This window comes from Lissotriton helveticus, chromosome 4_1 (genome assembly GCF_964261635.1).
Source record: "Lissotriton helveticus chromosome 4_1, aLisHel1.1, whole genome shotgun sequence".
In the NCBI taxonomy this organism is placed as follows: Eukaryota; Metazoa; Chordata; class Amphibia; order Caudata; family Salamandridae; genus Lissotriton; species Lissotriton helveticus.
Genome location: NC_136063.1, coordinates 1,390,266,459 through 1,390,284,557, shown reverse-complemented (window position 1 = coordinate 1,390,284,557; position 18,099 = coordinate 1,390,266,459). Strand labels below are relative to the sequence as shown.

The window sequence follows — 18,099 nt, the reverse complement described above, 5'->3', positions numbered from 1 at the left end:
GTTTTATCTGTCATTCAAAGCTCTCATCTAGGATTCTCTTAAAGGTTTGTAGTTTTTCGGTCATGATTTTGACGTCTTGTCCAGTAGAACTAGACCAGATCAATTGTTGAGTCCTCCTGCAATGCCACTAACCACGTGACACAAATTTGTAAGCCCCGCACATGAGCTGACTGCGACTAAGGTATTTCCATCCTTTGAATTATGGCATCTAAAGGCGAATGCAGTTTAAGCCCCAGACCATTAAAGGTTGGATGTAAAGGCGTGTTTTGCTGGATGCTAATGTCATTCCAGAATGCGAGTTTCTTAGCTGAACTTTTGCTCTTTTGCCCTAACAACTGGGTCTGCTTTTCAGCCATGTCTGTTTATTGTTGCAGTTTAAATTAACCCCTCCCATGCTGGTGACGGAACCGCTCCGTCACCAGCCTCGGTCGCGCTGTGCTGGTGACGGAGCGGTTCGGTCACGGCGCGCCTGCGCGGCGCTAATTTCGCGCCTGCGCGGTGCGTTCAATTGAGCGGGCGGGGCCGTGACGGAACCGCTCCGTCACAAGCACTGCGCGCCCGAGGCTCGTGACGGAGCGGTTCCGTCACCAGCATGGGAGCGCCACGGGGCCCTCCCTCCCCCCTAGCGCTGCGGCGGAATTGCCGCCGCAGCCAAGGGCTGGGGCGGGGGTGCCGCTCGCGCTAGGAGTTTGAACTGCTGCCTGCTTCCCTTGCACCAGGAGTGATTGGGCGCTCATACCTTGGGGATTCCTGTTGATTCCTGTTGTTTGGACCGACCGGCCGCAGCGGAGGTGAGAGGCGGAGGCGAGCGGGACTGCGAGGACCAGCAGTCCATCTGGCAGCGCCAGCTGGTTCCTCTTCCCGCCGCGCCTCGCGCCCCCTCCCAGTGCCACGCCCCCCTGCCTGAAGGTGTACTTTACTCCTCGCGGCCCCCGCTGCGCGGGTGCCGCTCGCGCTAGGAGTTTGAACTGCTGCCTGCTTCCCTTGCACCAGGAGTGATTGGGCGCTCATACCTTGGGGATTCCTGTTGATTCCTGTTGTTTGGACCGACCGGCCGCAGCGGAGGTGAGAGGCGGAGGCGAGCGGGACTGCGAGGACCAGCAGTCCATCTGGCAGCGCCAGCTGGTTCCTCTTCCCGCCGCGCCTCGCGCCCCCTCCCAGTGCCACGCCCCCCTGTTATACTTAGGAGAATCGCCTCAGACGCGCAGCGGGACGCGCGCGGGGCGAAGACCGGGCAAAGAGCGGGCCGTTTTAGGCCGTTAGAGGCCGGGAGAGACCGGACCGGGCCACTCCTCTAACGCCCCCGCTAATTTGCACCCCATTGACTTAATTACTTCGTTATGGCATCCAGAGCTCTAAGGAGCAAGTCGGTACAACATGGCACAAGCACTTTGGAAAAATTCTTCCCCAAGGCGACTTCCCAAATCAGCAAGTGTCACTTATCCACGGACTCGCACCTTGAGACGGGTCCCGAAAGTGTGTTCTTGGACCTTGAGGAATCTGCCTCAAATGATGCTAGCACACCCATCACTACGGACGCTACCCACATGTCTCTGCTGGACAGTATCGACCAGACTATCGAGTCGGTACTCCGGCAGCTAAGAACTCCGGTTACGCAGAGGGATCGTGACTCCCCACGGCCAGCGGGGACTTCCGACCACTCTGCTGTTCTGGATAGTATGGGTTTAACCACGTTGGAAGCGGGTCAAGTGGTTTTGACAACAGTCCCTGTTGACAGTGGGGTGACCCAGCCCTTAAAAAGGAAAAGGCCAGTCGAATTAAAGAGGGCAAAAAGGGCAAAATTTGTTGCATCTGAATCAACACTTGAAGACAGTACAGACATTTCGGTCTCCCCTGAGCTTATTTCACCTGGTTCTGGGTCGGATCTTGGGGCCTCGCCAGCTCCCGTGTTATCACCAGTGGTGGCGGGCCCATTTATCTTTGGTGGGCTATCATCCAATAGTTCAGATGCAGTAATAAATTCCCTCACAGCCACTATTAAGAACCTGTTAACCCCCATTTTAGCTAGACTAGAGGCTATAGAGAACTTACTTCAGTCCCGGGGAAACATTCCTACTAGGAGTAGCCCTGACATAGCTTCAAATGTCCCTGTAGCCACCGGGAAACCATCTGGGGACAGTCTACCTCCTTCTGCATCACTACAGGCTTCAAGCAGGGCATTGCCTGGAGCAAATGGTGTGTCTACTTCCCAGACGCGCACTTTGCTACCTTCAGTGCCTGGGCCCCCTGTTCCGGCACCCAGGAGATCTAAGCCACCCCCTGTGCCGCAGACAAGGGCGACAGTGGGTCCTACAAATTCCCGAAGTGATGGTTGTGTCCCTCCCCTAGATAGACGCAGGGAGGTTAATCTGCCCCCAGAGGGTGTCCCATACACGGCAATCATGTTGGGAGTTCCTGAGCTAGCTGGTGGTGTTAGGGAGTCCCAAGACTCCCTACGTAATAAGGTTATAAGCTGGCTCAGCATCAATAGGCCGTTGCCCCCAAATTTGAAGGGTGAGGTTCTGATGGTAAGGAGGATCCCGTGGATTGGCCCTACCAAAAAGAACAGGTCAGGGGACTGTATCGTTTTAAGTTTCAGGAGCCCGCATGTTGCTAATTACATCTGCAACTGGCTTGTAAGGCCAGATAAGTCCACAATCGATCTTGTACCCCTTTCTTATTTCTATCCTAGTGGTAGCAATACGGTGGGAGGGAGTGAGAAAGGATGGACCAGGGTGGGCTTTGCCGTAGATGGTTCCCGTTACAGACCAAGGCCCTCCTTGCCAACTGCTCAGGTAAACTTCACCCATCATAACAGGTTTTCCTGTCTGGACCAGGTTGATTGACCACAAACTAGGCCAATCTTGTCTGGACATGAAAATGGGGTGGATGGGGCGCAAAGCCACGCGGGTTTGGGTGTGATCCCCATGCCGGAACTAACCCGGTTCCAGGATGCTAATGAGCGAGGGGCTGATACGATTGATAATCTGTGCCAACTGAGTCCCCCACCTAACATCGGGCTAGTCCACATTCATCAAGCAGGGGCAGCAGAGTTGGATGGCCGCGCCGTCATCACTGTCGGCGGAACCGGCGCCTCTGACGTCGGTTCATCCAACGCTATCCTGCAATCTCATGCTGGAGCTAAGGGCAGCCTGCCACTTGACCCAGGATTGAGAATCCTCTCCTGGAATGTGGCAGGAATAGCGAACAAGGAGGGCTCTCCTGAATGGGACTCCCTGGTGGGTGGATGTGACATTGTTCTCCTTCAGGAGACCTGGGCGAGGGTCGCTCAGAGCAGGAGAGGGTTTGAGGTCTTTGAAATCCCTGCCACATGGGCTGGGAGGGGGAGGCCATCTGGTGGGTTGGCAATATGGATTGCGAGTCACACTGGGTGTCAGGCGGAGCGGGTACATACGTGTTCGCAGGACATCCAGTGTGTGCGGCTCACTTGGCCTGGTAAAACTCCGTGGGTCATTGTCAACGTTTACTCGCGCCCGGTTGCCTCGTCAAGTGAATCACCTACCTTAAATGATCTAGCTTCCTTCCTGGGTCAACTTCCGGGTGAATACAAGGTGGTACTTGGAGGGGACTTCAATTGCCACTTTGAACCCCTGGAAGGTTTACTCGATGGTGCCCTTACGGCCGAGGACGACCATTGGGGGGTTCCACCCTCTTCTTCCCCTCACCCTAAAGCCTGGTCCCCTCTAGCCTTACAGCTCATGTCCCTTACTTTGAATGGCGCGCTGAGGGCGTGTAACGGTCGTACTCCTTCCGATACCCCCTCGATGTGTACATTCAATAGGAGGGGCCACGAGTCGAGGCTAGATTACATCATGGTAGATATTTCACTCTGGCCCAAAGTGCGGGACTTTAGGGTTATCAAGAGGACAGACAGCGACCATAACGCTCTCTGTTTAAATATTCTGTGCCCTTCGCCCTTGACGGACTCATCCCCAGCTGGCCAAGGTGCTGATACGGGGGATCTGCTCCTGACTACAAATAGGCGCCGAGTTAAGTGGGGGAAGCTTGTAAATTCGGAGGAGTCAATTAAGAAACTTTACGAGCTGGCGCTCCCTAGCCTTACGGAGGTTGAGACCCTCCTGAATGAACCAAGAACCGCTGAGTACTCTGAGAAACTGGGAAACATTCACCAGGCTTTAGTGAGGGACTTGGCCGAGGTATTTCATCCGGAGGTCCCAATCCGAAAGAAAAGGACTCCTGTTCCCACTTGGTATACTCCAGACTGCAGGTCAGCAAAATCTGACCTTATTGCAGCCATAAAAGAGGGGTCAGACAAGGCCAAAGTGCGTGACCTGAGGAACCACCATAAATCAGTGCTGGTGGCTGCAAGGACCGAGTGGGATTGGAAGTACTGGCAGGACCTCTATGAGGCCCTCAAATCCAGGGATCCCCGGCAGTTTTGGGCACTTATAAATAATGGGTCAGGGAATCTTAGTAAAGCGATTGAGCCTAACATAGCCCCTGCGGTATGGGAGTCCCATTTTGGGGCTCTCTACCTAGATACCAGTTCCTGCCCGGCCGAGGAGATGCAACTGGGTACTGAGGAGTCCGGAATGGAATTATCCCTGGGGGAAGTGGAGCTTGCCATAGAACGTCTAGCAGTGGGGAAGGCGCCAGGCCTGGATAGGCTACCCGGGGATCTATTCAGGCATCACCCGGATATCTGGGGTCCATACCTTCTTGTTCTATTCAATGCCATTCTTGGAGGTATGGCGATCCCTGGGTCGTGGTTGGGGGCAGAGATTGTGCCCATCCATAAGAAGGGCTCTACTCTGCTCCCTTCCAATTACAGGCCTATAAGCCTCATAGATGTGCCCCAAAAGATCTTTGCGCGCCTCATTTTGGACCATCTCCTAGATTGGGTCGAGGCCAATGACATCTTGAGCCCTTTACAGGCTGGCTTCAGAAAGAACACGTCGACCATGGATCAAATCTTTCGCGTCCTTCTTCTGTACTGGAAGACGGTTACGTTAGAGGGAGGCCGTCTGTACATGGTCTTCGTGGATCTGAGGTCAGCCTTTGACCTCGTCCCGAGGGGGAAGTTATGGGAGGTTCTGCAGAAGCTAGGAGTCCCCCCCCACCTCCTTAGAATCATCATTAGACTGCATGAGAACAACTTTGCGGTAGTAAGGTGTGGGAGGGATGGCAAGCCCTCGGGCAAATTCCCGGTCCGCCGAGGTGTCAGACAGGGCTGTGTTCTGGCTCCGACACTGTTCTGTCTGTACATCAACAGCGTCATTCAACACCTTGACGCTGTCGGGGACAATGATGCCCCGGTTTTGGCAGGAAGGAGGGTCCCGGCAATTATGTTTGCCGATGATACCCTCCTTCTTTCCAAATCCCCCATGGGGATTCAGAGGATTGTGGATGGTTTTGGTCACTTTTGCAGACAACACGGGTTGGAGGTGAACACAGAAAAAACTAAGTTCATGATCTTCAACCCTCCGACCAAGACCAGACCCAACCCAAAACTCGAGGGAACCAGTCTGGAAAGGGTTTCTACCTTTACATACCTGGGGGTCTCACTTCAAGAAAATCTGACTTGGGACTCCCAGGTGGCGAGATCTAGGCTGAAACTCTCCCAGCTTTCGGGCGCACTCCTGAGGGTATCTAATAAGTCCACCTTCAAGCCCGTCAGCCCGGCCTTAGAAATGTATAGGACTCAGGCGAAGGCAGCTGCCTTGTATGGCAGTGAGCTGTGGGGCCACAAAGCTGGGAAGGTCATGGCAGGGGTGGAAAATTGTTTCCTTAGACGTCTTCTTGCTCTTCCGCAGGGTACACCACTCCTCCCCCTAAGACTTGACCTGGGTCTCCCGTCAATCGCAGAGGACTTGCGGTCGAAACCGGTCAAGTATTGGCATCGGCTATGGTCCACTGAGGAGTTGCACCACTATAGGCAGGACCTCATACATGTCTTGAGGCTGGATGTAAATGGTAAGATCCCTTGGCTGGCACTTATCAAATCGGAATGTTCCAGCTTGAACTTGCCAGACCTATGGGATGACCCAGCTCAGGGATGTAGAAGGATTCCGCGCAAAACCCTGGCACAGCTTTACAAGAACAAAACCCTTGCTGATATGGACAGTGCATATGATAGTGGCACCCTGACAGGATGTTTTATTGTTTCCAAAAATTCTTTTGTTTTTGAACCTTTTATGGATTTTATTTACCCTCTTTTGGCGAGGAAACTGTTCCTGCAATGGAGGTTTGGTACGCTCCCTACTAAAGTTTTTACCCATAAGTGGTCGCTAGGGGGCGACAAGCTCTGCCCATGCTGTAAAGTTAAGGAAGAAGATGACTTGCACATAATGTTTTGTTGCCATGCCTACAGGAGCCCGAGGAGGCGCTGGTTAGCCCCTCTTTGTCGGAATCTGGGCTTCAGTAACTACTTACAAGCCTACAGGGTGCTGAAAACTAATACCCTGGGCCACATTGTGTTTGCGGTTTCCAAATTCCTAATGGCAGCATGGATAATAAGAAAGAAAATGTCTGTTTAATCTATTTTACCACGCTTCTCTAAACACTGCAGGTCCAGTTGGTTTTTATTGTATATATTGTCTTTTATCTGTATGTATTTTTATTGCTTCTTTTATGGCCCATGAGGCCGAAATAAAGAATTTTTGGATTGGATTGGATTGGGTTAATAAGCTTGATCCACTGACAGTCCTCTGTTAGTATTATTGAGATGTTGAAGTTGATCACGGTGGAAACCCATTTGCTCAAAATGCATTGAGATGACCAGCTCTTAAGAAATTAGGCGCTAGATGAGCATTACACAGGTTTGCATACCCTAGACACCTGCTTTGTGCTTCACTGTGGTCATTATGTTGCATCCCACAAAAGTGGGACACTGACGGTGAGAAAGGTCTATGTTTCAAAGGCAAAATATAATAATGCACATTGTTTTTGTGCTTGGTACTGCTACTATAAAAATAATGCCAACACATGCCTGTTACACAACCCATTGATTAAGTGTATCTTTACAAATATTTCCATCCGTTCATGAAGCTCTTGTAGCTCGCATTACATCGCAGTATATGATGCTAAATCTCTTTGACCGCTTTCTCACTGGTACTGCATCCCACTTTTTAACCCATACGATTAAAAAAAGCTGCTGCGCTCACTCACTGCTGATAAGGACTGTTTCTATGCCATTATCGCCTCTGCTGCACTGCGTCCAAGACACAAGCGTCCATGTACAGTAAAAGACCTGCCTGCACTATTAGGTTGAATAGGATGCTGCTTAGAATGCAGCGTGCTAGCCATCAGCCGCCAACGTTAATCTCCCCACACAACAAAGCGATAATTTACCACATTGTTGTGGCACTCTGGTGCTCATAAAATGAACTTAATAACCCACTGCTGCCCATGGGATAAGCTTCTTGCTCTATACAATGGAGTCGCGGACGGGATGCATAATCGTCTTCTGTCCCACTGCATTAAAAGTAGGGCCAGCAGCTGTATGATAAAATAAACAGCGCCTGAGCAGATTTGTTAATTATCTCTTCGCTTTCTCCGCAGAGGGTGTGTGCGAGATATGGCTGACCAGCGAAGACACGGGGGCCTATGGGCGCGACATTGGCACGGACCTGCCTACGCTCCTGTGGAAGCTGGTAGAAGTAATTCCAGAGGGTGCCATGCTGAGGCTAGGCATGACCAACCCTCCCTATATTTTGGAACATCTTGAGGTAAGTAGGTGGATATTTTTGGTAAGGTGGCATTTTCCAAATCAACCTACGCGGTGTCTAGTAATTGCATGAAATATGTTTTGCTAAAGAACCTGTTTTGCCCCTACATGTGGCTTTGAAATAACTATGGCGTGTTTGGAAGTGAATTTTGACCGGCAGCATTCTCCTAAGCCGTCTCCCTCAATCACCCTCAAATGTACCAATAAGATAATGCATACGCGTTCTGTCTCAATAATTGTCCGCCATATTGTCCTCGCGGTTCCATTTTCTTTATCCCATTTATTTTGCATAACCCCAGGAAACGTTGGCACTTTAGCCCATCCTATCCGTGTCTACTGGGCCCTAAACAAATTACAAATGTTCTGTGCCCTGGTCTGTCGTATTGATTTTCGGTGCAAAGGACAATGTTCAGTAAGTCAAATGGGGTTTTTTGGAGGCATTATTGCAGTGTGTATGTGACCTGCACGTTTTTATGAGAGAGGGGTTGTCAGATTTATGCTCATGTCCCAACCTCATCCTACTCTCCCTGTTTATGAGCCATTCTGGCAGGTCGTATCTGGGAAATGCTGAAAATGCTCCTTGTAGAATGGGGAAAGAAGCCTGTAAACCATGAGGGAGAGGGCTGTACGTTTTGCCAAACATGATAGAAACGTTCTGTGGGGACAGCAATGCAATTAATGCCGTGTGGCCTCAGGCAGGACTGCAGGAATAGATGACAACAGGCTGGCAGCTAGGCTCCATATAAAGGGACTAGTTTGAAGAATTGTTGCATTGTGCGGATGGCCCCCATGAAGCTGGCACTTCTCTTGTGCAATAAATAAATGATCACAGCCTTCGAGAGCAACCGACCAACGTGCAGTTAATGCCATAGTACAAACGTTAAAGCCAAGAAAAGCTGTAGCAGCCATGTTCAGTGTGGTGCAGAGTTCAGTCTGTTACATCGCATGCATGTTTTCTTTCCTCCATTTTAATTCCTCCTACTCAACCCTCCCCAGGAGTGGGGGAAGAGGATGACGCTGTGGAAGTTGGCACAAATCTGAGATCCACCACCCAGGTCCTCGACAGACCCCTTACTTCGTGGAGTTGTATGTCAGTACATCGATTAGGAAAATATTGCGCTATCAAAATATACTAGTCAAAATATTGCCTACCAAATATCATGAAGGTGTCTATATAGGTAAATATAGATGTACTATTTGTAACGCCACATCACTTTACCTTGATGATAGATTTATAAATAACCCCACATCTGCGTACCTTGACGATACATTTAAGTATAGAAAAAATGTGTTGCCTATAGTTTATTACAGGGTTTATACCTGGGAGGTAGATGTGGAGGTGGGATAAACTGCTTGCAGGGCCGGACTGGCCGTAGCAGGCACTAGGCGTTTCTCCGGTGTGCCGCCAGGGTGGGGGCTGGTTTTGGACCCACGGGGGGCCATTTTTGTTAACAGGGCACGGATTTGCAGCATAGCTACAATATCGGTTCCTTATAGCAGAAGCAGCAGGGGTGAGACGGGAGTGGTACTTGAGGAGTTGACTGGGGCGGTCGACCTGGAATCTGGGGAACTGGGTTCGACTCTCGGCAATGATCCTGAACATTCTTGGCAAATCACTTAATCTTCCCGTGCCAAACAAAAATGAATGTGTCCTCGTGTAACGCAACTGGTGCTATGTAAAGCGCTCTAATACCCGATACCTTCGGGTCAAGTACGCGCTATATAAAATTCCGTTAAAAAAAAACTATCGCCCCCCCCCCATCTCCCCCACCTCTCCTCCACGGGGGCCAGCCGAGCTGTTTGCCAGGGCCGATTTCGGTCCCCAGTCCGGCCGTTACTGCTTGGTATGGACTGAACAGGAGGTGGGCAGGGAAATAAGCCAAACTGTCAGCCAGTGGTTCCAGTAATGAGGTGGAAGGTGATGTGAAAGCAATATTATTAGGTGAACATTACAATCACAGGAATGAAGAGGAGGGAAAAAGTGGGCTATCCTAATCTCGATTGACAGAAGTGGTGAAAAGGGTCGTTTTTAGGATACCAGCAGTAAAAATGTAAACCAGAGAGGGGACCATAGAGGGTAGTACATCAAAAAGAGTTGGTGGGAAACAGTTACTGTGGCAGAGACCATCTTCCTGCCTTATATTATTCCATTGTCAGGGTACTTGGCCACAAGGGCTGCAGTGCAGGCCCTCTAATATTGCACCTTACAATGCAGAGGTGAGTTGATGAGTCTTCAAAACGGCTGGGGGTCAGTTCAGTGAAGAGGGAGGTCTTTGTCTGTGGAGGCAATCCCTTTCATATTTATCTGCCTGTATAATCCACCATGGAGCAGTGACATGACCAATTGCCATACATTACTTTTCCCGGATCATCTCTTTCAGTAAACATACCATGGGACACGTCATAACTTCAGGACCAAAGGGGATGGGGACACAAAAGTTAAAAACCACATCCCTGCCCCAGTGAGGCCATCCAGGAAACTGCCATCAGCTTCAGGTGGTTGGAGGGATTTGTGCAATGAGAAAAAGTATCTGAGACATTGCCACAAGATGTCTGCCACAATAGGGACTGGGGTGAGTTGGCAGGCACTCATATAGGGTGTGCGGACATGTTGGGAGGCAACTATATGAACGAGAGCGATACCCCTGCTCTGAGTCAATTAGATTTGTGGAGATGACCAAATGGCAGTAAAATGCCACAGAAGCCCCAATGAACTTCATCTTCCATTGGGTAATAGGTTCGGTGAATGTGAACCTGATCCACATCCTTGTTGCCGAGAGACCATTTACTGAACACCAAGAAAATTCTCTTGTTCCTGTAAATGTGGGGAACATTTGATCTTGGTTCTTGGGGACAGTTTCCAAATTGTGAGATAGGGGTCAGGGTCGACCAGGGATACAGGGACTTAACCCTTAACAGAACTACTAACCCATCTTCCACCATTTGAAGGGCAATAACCAGGAAGCCTGGCTATATTGTGTTTGTCCCATATCTTGGTCGAATTCCAGACTGGCATTGAGGCAGGCATGGTTTAAGATCCAGAAGTGATTGCAGTTGCTTTCCTATCACTGTTTTCAAGATTTTCAAAGTAATAGGCAAAGTTATAACAGGGAAATAGAGGAATATAAACATTATGGTTTAACTTGTCATTTTTGGAGACTGCAACCCAACACAACTTTTAAAACCAGAATGGAACTATACCCTCATTGATGAGAAGAATAAAACGTGTAGCCACGATAGAAGTAAATACCCATGGTGTCCGATTAGAAAGCAGCGAATTGGCAGTGGCTCCTGAGAGATACACTGAATTACTTCCAGTTTCAACAAAAAGACTCCTGTGGCTAGGAACGTGGCCCGACGCCATCGCCGGGCCCCGACGACCCCATTTTCCTCTCCCAACACCCCACCCCTGAGAGCTTGGTTGTCCAAGCCTCCACGTCCCAGAGCGCATTCCCTACCTCACCCCCGGACAGGGAATCCAAGAGACTGGAACAATTTGGGAAGAAGATGTTTTCTTGCGCCAGTTCTTGGGTGCGGTCCATGCACATCGCATTCCTCTTGAGCAGTTATTCTCACTCTATGTGGGATACGGTGGCACAAATGCTGCCTCAGTGTCCGGAGGAGGCGTGGACAGTTCTCTCTAAGGCTGTTGCTGAGGGGAGAGATGCAGCCAAGTTCACAATACGATGTGGCCTAGACACCGCCAACTCGCTGGGTAGTTCGATTTCCACGACAGTGGCCCTCTGCCGCCATGCCTGGCTGAGGACTACTGGCTTCTCGGGGGATGGCCAGAACATCCTGATGGACATGCCCTTTGATGGCATTTGCCTTTTTGGCAACAAGGCAGATAGTGCGTTGGAGCGTTTTAAGGACTCAGGCCTATGGCCAAGTCCTTGGGCTGTTCGGCCACTCGCCCTCCTCCACCTTTTGTTTTTCTCTCCTTGCGTGTCCACGAAAGGGGCGCTCCAGCACTTTCGCTTCAGAGCCACAGGTCGCAGCAGTCTCAGCGTGGACGTGGGACCCACAGAGGCGGGTCAGGAGGCCAGCGGGCGGGTCAGTCCACTTCCACCACTGCCCCAAAACCTTCCTAGTCCGGTCTTTCAGGCCCATCAAACGCCAGTGGGCGGTAGGATTCTCCATCACATCCCCCACTGGCGCACCATCACTTCGGACAGGTGGGTTTTACAAATAGTCCGAAAGGGCTACTCCCTCCCCTTCGAGACTGCCCCTCCAACAATGCCACTTCAGTCCCACCACATGTGGAGGGATTCATTTGGCACTTCTTCAATAGGAAGTCGTAGCCCTCTTAGCCAAGGGGGCCATCGAGCGTGTTCCTGCACCAGAAGTAGGACGTGGTTGCTATTCCCACTACTTTCTGGTGCCCAAGAAGGACAAGAAGGACAAGGGCCTGGTCCTATTTTGGACCTCAGCGACGTCAATCGCTTCCTCCGGAAGGAGAAGTTCAAGATGTTAACTCTGGCTCAGGTCTTGTCTGCTCTCGACCCGGGAGACTGGATGGTAGCGTTGAACTTGCAGGACGCATATTTCCACATTCCCGTCCTGGCGGCCCACCAGCGTTACCTGTGGTTCACTGTAGGCCACGAGCACTTTGTTTACCGTGCTCCCCTTTGGCCTTACCAGCACCCCTCGGGTGTTCACGAAAGTGATGGCGGTCATCTGCGCAGATCAGGGGTTCCAGTCTTCCCCTATCTCGACGACTGGCTGTTGAAGGTGGGCTCGCCCCAGCTAGTCGTCTCCTACTTCCAAACTACGGCCGACCTCCTGCATTTGCTGGGTTTCTCCATCAATGTGCCGAAGTCGCACCTGATTCCCTCTCAGAGGCTCCTCTTCATCGGAGCGGTTCTGGATACGACACAGTTTCGGGTCTATCCTCCTGAGTCCAGGATATTCAGGCTATGATTCCGATCTTTCGGCCTCTATCCTGGGTTTCGGTCAGAATGTCAGATGGCATATGCGGGATCTGCAGTGGGATCTGAAATTCCAGTGGGCGTAGCATCAGGGGAACCTGTCCGATTACGGCCAGATCTCGGAGCGCACTGCACAGCAGCTGCAGTGGTGGCTCATGAACCGACATTGGGTCCAGAGCAGATCCCTCTCCCTTCCCCAACTGGAGCACACAGTGGTGACGGACGCGCCCCTCCTGGTATGGGGGCCCACATGGGAGAGGTGAAGATCAGATGCCTCTGGTCTCTGGTGGAGTCCAAGCTCCATATTAACCTTCTGGAGCTTCGGGGGATCCGACTTGCACTGAAGGCATTCCTTCCCTCTGTCAAAGGGAAAGTGGTGCAGGTGTTCACAGACAACAACACTGCCATGTGGTACTAAACCGGGCGGGGTGGGGTCGTGGACCTTATGTCAGGAGACTCTGAGCCTCTGGACATGGCTGGAACAGCAGGGCGTTTCCCTGGTGGTTCAAGACCTGGCAGGTTCACTGAACACCAGAGCGGACGAACTCAGGTGCATGATGGATCACGAATGGCGACTTCACTCTGACGTGGCACAATGTCTCTTTCGACAGTGGGGAGAGCATTGGTTAGATCTATTTGCCACCGAAGAGAACACGCAATGTCGGCAATTCTGCGCGTTGGAATTTCTAAGGCGGCACTCGATAGGCGGCGCTTTTTGACGCGAGTGGAGTTGCGGTCTGGTCTGTTGTACGCCTTTCCGCCTATACCACTTCTACTCAGAGTGCTGAAGAAAATAAGGCGCAACCGGACCCAAGTCATTCTTGTGGCGCCGGACTGGGCTCGATGAGTTTGGTATCCCGAGCTACTCAGTATGACGATTGATCCCCCGATCCAACTGCCTCTTCGGGAGGTTCTTCTGTCGCACCAGCAGGGGACGGTCCTCCTCCCGAGCCTGTCCAGTCTCCACTTCTTTGCGTGGAGACTGAGCGGCGGCAGTTCATTCCTTTTGACTTGCCTCCTGAAGTCTGTGATGTCATGCTGGCAGCCAGGCGTCCCTCCACTAAGTTGGTATACGCCTGCAGGTGGAACAAATTTGTGGCATAGTGCCTAGCAAAGGCTGTGGATCCCCATTCTGCCCCTCTTTCAGAAGTTCTTCTGTTCCCTTTTTTTTGGGGCCCAGCAGGGCTCTTCTCAGGGCACTATCAAGGGCTATCTTCTGTTATTTCGGCTTTTCTCAGGCTCCCTGATCAGCCCTCTCATTTCAAGTCCCCTGTTGTAAATAGATTTCTCAAAGGCATTACTCATCTTTTCCCTCTTATTCCTTTCGTACTGCCACAGTGGAACTTGAATCTTGTTCTTACATATTTAATATGCGCTCCCTTTGAGCCTCTTCACAACTGTCCTGTTCGTCTGCTGACTTTGAAGACTGCTTTCCTGGTTGCCATCACCTCTGCCAGGAGAGTGAGTGAGCTCCAGGCTCTTTCTTGTAAACCTCCTTTTTTATCTATCCAATCGGACAAGGTTGTGCTCAGAATACGTCCATCCTTTTTGCCACAAAGGTTGTCACTGCTTTTCACATCGGGCAGACCATCAATTTGCACTTTATTTCCGCATCCTTCTAGAGAGGAAGAGAGGCTCCACCATCTGGATCCAAAATGTGCGCTCTTGTTTTACTTGAACCGCACACAACAGTTCCGGGTGGATGACCAGCTCTTTGTTGGCTACGTTGGCGCCAAGAAAGGTCGGCCGTACATAAGCGGACTATTTCCCGATGGGTCGTCTTGTGTGATAAAGCCTGTTATTCTCTGGCTAAAAAGGAAGCTCCGTTGGGGATGCGTGCCCATTCCACCAGGGCGACGGCAGCCACTACAGCATTGGGACGTGGTATTCCCCTGCAAGACATCTGTCAGGCAGCTACATGGGCCTCGCTGCACACTTTTACTAAGCACTATTGCCTGGACAGCCAAGTCCAGGGAGACAGCTTCTTTGGCTGTTCTGTTCTCCTGGACTTTCTGGTGTGATCTTGGTTCGCAGACCAACCACCCGGGTTGGTATTGCGGGGGTATCTATTCTTAGGTAAGGAATCTATCACTATGTATTTCTTTCAGATGAACAAGTTACTTACCATCTGTAACGCTATATCTGTAAGAAACATTAGTAGTGATAGATTCCTTACCACCCCAACCATCCTCCCCATTCTGCGAACTGATTTCTAGGGTTAAGGTCATCCCTTTCAGGGCCCTAGGTTCAAGGCACCAGTGGTCAGTATTTTGCATGGCTCTGCATTTCTGGCGCGGAAAGTCGTGTACAGAACTGACATTAGAGCACAAGGGCAGCGTCTAAGTAGCTTCCGCGACGTCATCTCGGTGACCACGACACCAACGACGGATGCAGAGCTGCATGACGCCACCTTCCGACGCGCAGGGGTACTTCTGACGAAAACTTTCCGGATCCAGTCTTACACCTGGGGGTAATGCTAAGGTAAGGAATCTATCACTACCAATGTTTCTTACAGATATATCATTACCGAAGGTAAGTAACTTGTCGTTTAGTAGAGTCTAATACAGCGTGGACCACAGGCTGGGTCCTAGACCTCTGCATAATGATGATCTCAAGGCAAATTGTTTCTACACTCCATTTCATCCTCTCCAGAGCAGTCTTTAACATTGAAGAAATGCATGATCCTTTTCACACTAATGAAAGAATGTCAGATTGGACCTTGAGGATTGAGGAAGCACCATAATTTTTAGGTTGAAGCCTACCAGACAGTGCAGCAGTCTGGTTTGCTAAAGACGTCAAGGGGATATTCCGAAAGCGGACCTGGGAATGCATCCATCCATTGCTTTCCATTGTCTTTGTGGTTTGCAACTCAACTTTTCTGGCTTTCTGTTTACAGGCTTTATTTACTTTAGGCTGTCCAGCTTGAGTTCATCCCTCCTGTGGCCCAAACATTGTTTACTGTATTCTTTCACAAACTTGCTTCTGTAAACAGGCCTTTGAATCTTTTTCTTCTTATCTTGTCACATTTGCTGTGCATTCAGAGACAGAGGTCAAATTAAAAGCTCTCTCTTCCGAGGGAGCTTAGTGTTTTCTTTTCTTTCTCTGACTTTAAAGTGAGAGAATGTATGTGCTAATCCTGCTAAGTATCCATGCAAGAGAGGGTGTAGGCATCTGGGAGCCCACCGACCTACCATCAAAGGGCAAGATATGGGTAACGTTAGGATTGGCAATTGCAAAGAGAAACATAGCGAGATTGTGGGGTGCAGAAACACCTCCGACGCTCAGTTCCTGGAAGAAAGATATGGACTGGTGTATGGTCCAGGAGAAGACAGTATATGTGGCCCGGGGCTGCCCCCGGAGGTGGGTGGCAGTATGGTCCAATTGGAATGAGTATCGTGGTAACCTATGTGAACCCCCTCGAATTACACCTATTGACGAACTGAACACAATGTGACCTATAGCTGAATTGGCACCAATCAAACTAGTACTGCACAAGAAAGATCTGTGTAAACTGTGTTTCTCTAATACGAATCATTTAACAAGTGTATTCCCTGTATGTGATGACCACCTGATTTTGTTTCCCTTGCAATAAAAAGATTTATAAAAAATAAAAAAAAGTGTAGGATTTTTTTTAGCACACACAAAACATTAACTGTGCTAATGTTTCAGAATATATTAGAATGAATACACATTTCTTTTGTAATTCTGAAGTGTGGTGGAAACAAATATTTGAATATGATCAAAACACATCAATACACTAGGTGATGACATTTGCACACATTATCGAATGTGTGCTGTAAAACCGCATTTAGCTGCAAACGTAATGGTCATTCAATATGGTGTCTGTAATGGCAGTGCGCTAACACACCATGCATACTCCACGCCACTCCATTCTATGACACCCCACTTAACTCTAAAACATGCCTGTCCACTCTACGCCCCTCTACTCTGACATGCCACTCTACGCCACTCCAAGCTACGCCACTCCAACCTACACCACTCACTCCACAACATGCCACTCCAGGCACCTCCACTTACCACTAACCCCAATACTATCCCACTTCACTCCAATCTGCCCCACCCCACCCCACTGCAATCTATCCCAATCTACCTCTCCCCAATTTACCCACCCCGCTCCCATCTTCCCCATTTCAATCTACCCCACTCTAACGCAATCTACGCTACTCTAATCTACCCAATCCACTCCATTACAATTCTGTGCACCCCACTCCTGTTCTACCCCACGCCACTCAAATCTTCTGCAATCTACTCCACTCCAATCTACCTCTCTGTGTTCAATCTTTCCCAATCAATCCCATCCCAGTCTACACCCATCTCCATTCTAATCTGTTAGACTCTGCTCCAATTTACCTCAGTCTACCCCACTTCATTCCAATCTACCACATTCCACGAACTAAGTTACTACCGATTAACAACAAATGGTCAGAATACTACTGGTTTGAGTTCAGCATTAGCTCTTTACGTAGCCAGGATGTTTATCAGAAATGCTGTTTCATAACCGTCTAAAGTCAGGAGGTGTTTTCTCTGCAGAATCCTCACTGTTCGGTTGCCTACCTGCTTAATACAGAATTAGAGAGTTTTATGAAAAATAGTGGTATTGTGTGGGCGCTAACATTTCTGGGTTATTTGAGATGGCGTTTCATTCCTCCCCTGTTAGCCACAGGTTGCGTTTTTTCCTCCATGAATAATTAGTGTTAACTGTCAACTTGACAGAAAAATCATTATTAAAATCATCTTTGTGGAAATCGTTAAGTGCCTAAAATAGCCGCCTGGAGTCGGAGTGGGCTTACGTAAAGCCAGGGGCCGTCTTGCGAGAGCAGCTTCCCGTCAGACTGCGGATCTTTGAAGGAGACCTGCTGAGAATGACGCGGTGTCTCACCCCGCGCAGTCGCGTCGCCGTCCTAGCACTGGCATCACTTTGCACATTCGTCTCAACAAAGTGCTGAAGAAATCACCTGGCTTCCGCGAGTGCTGTGATGCAGTGTTTTGTTTATGGTTTACTACGTCACGTGTTTCTGCGTTCAGCGCCATTGTACGTTACGTCACGTCAGTAAACTAAGTAGAGGGCATCTTTAGCTGGGAGTTGGCAAAGGAGGTGTTTAGATATGGAAAAAATTACGGATCTTTCAGTTACGATCAGTGGAGTGGGGTGAACAGCACTAGAACGCTGTGGAAATTCAAGTGGTATTTCCTGCGAGTATATAATATTTATTTGACGCTTCATTGGGTTCGGCTGCACTACAAAGTCCCTACCCATCAATGAGAAGAAAAAAAATCTGTCACGTGTAAACTGTTTCCTGCTTGGGGGCTGCGTTGACCAGGGCGGTAGGAAATAAGGCCCAGTCACAGACCTTTGCAACAGCCACACCCAGGGATGCGAAATGACTGTTTGGCTTGGCAAATGTAACTTTTCCACAAAAATGATACCTGGCATTTTAACGT

At 49.9% G+C, this 18,099-nt stretch overlaps 1 protein-coding gene across 1 annotated transcript in view; it reads left to right on the top strand.

Annotated features, from left to right (window-relative positions):
- CDKAL1 (CDKAL1 threonylcarbamoyladenosine tRNA methylthiotransferase) overlaps positions 1–18,099 on the top strand; it is a 2,471,408-nt gene that overhangs the window by 1,705,460 nt on the left and 747,849 nt on the right. The window contains exon 9 of the mRNA XM_078687932.1: positions 7,543–7,709. Within this exon, the coding sequence (XP_078544058.1) occupies positions 7,543–7,709 (167 nt within the window). The remainder of the gene's footprint in view (positions 1–7,542; positions 7,710–18,099) is intronic.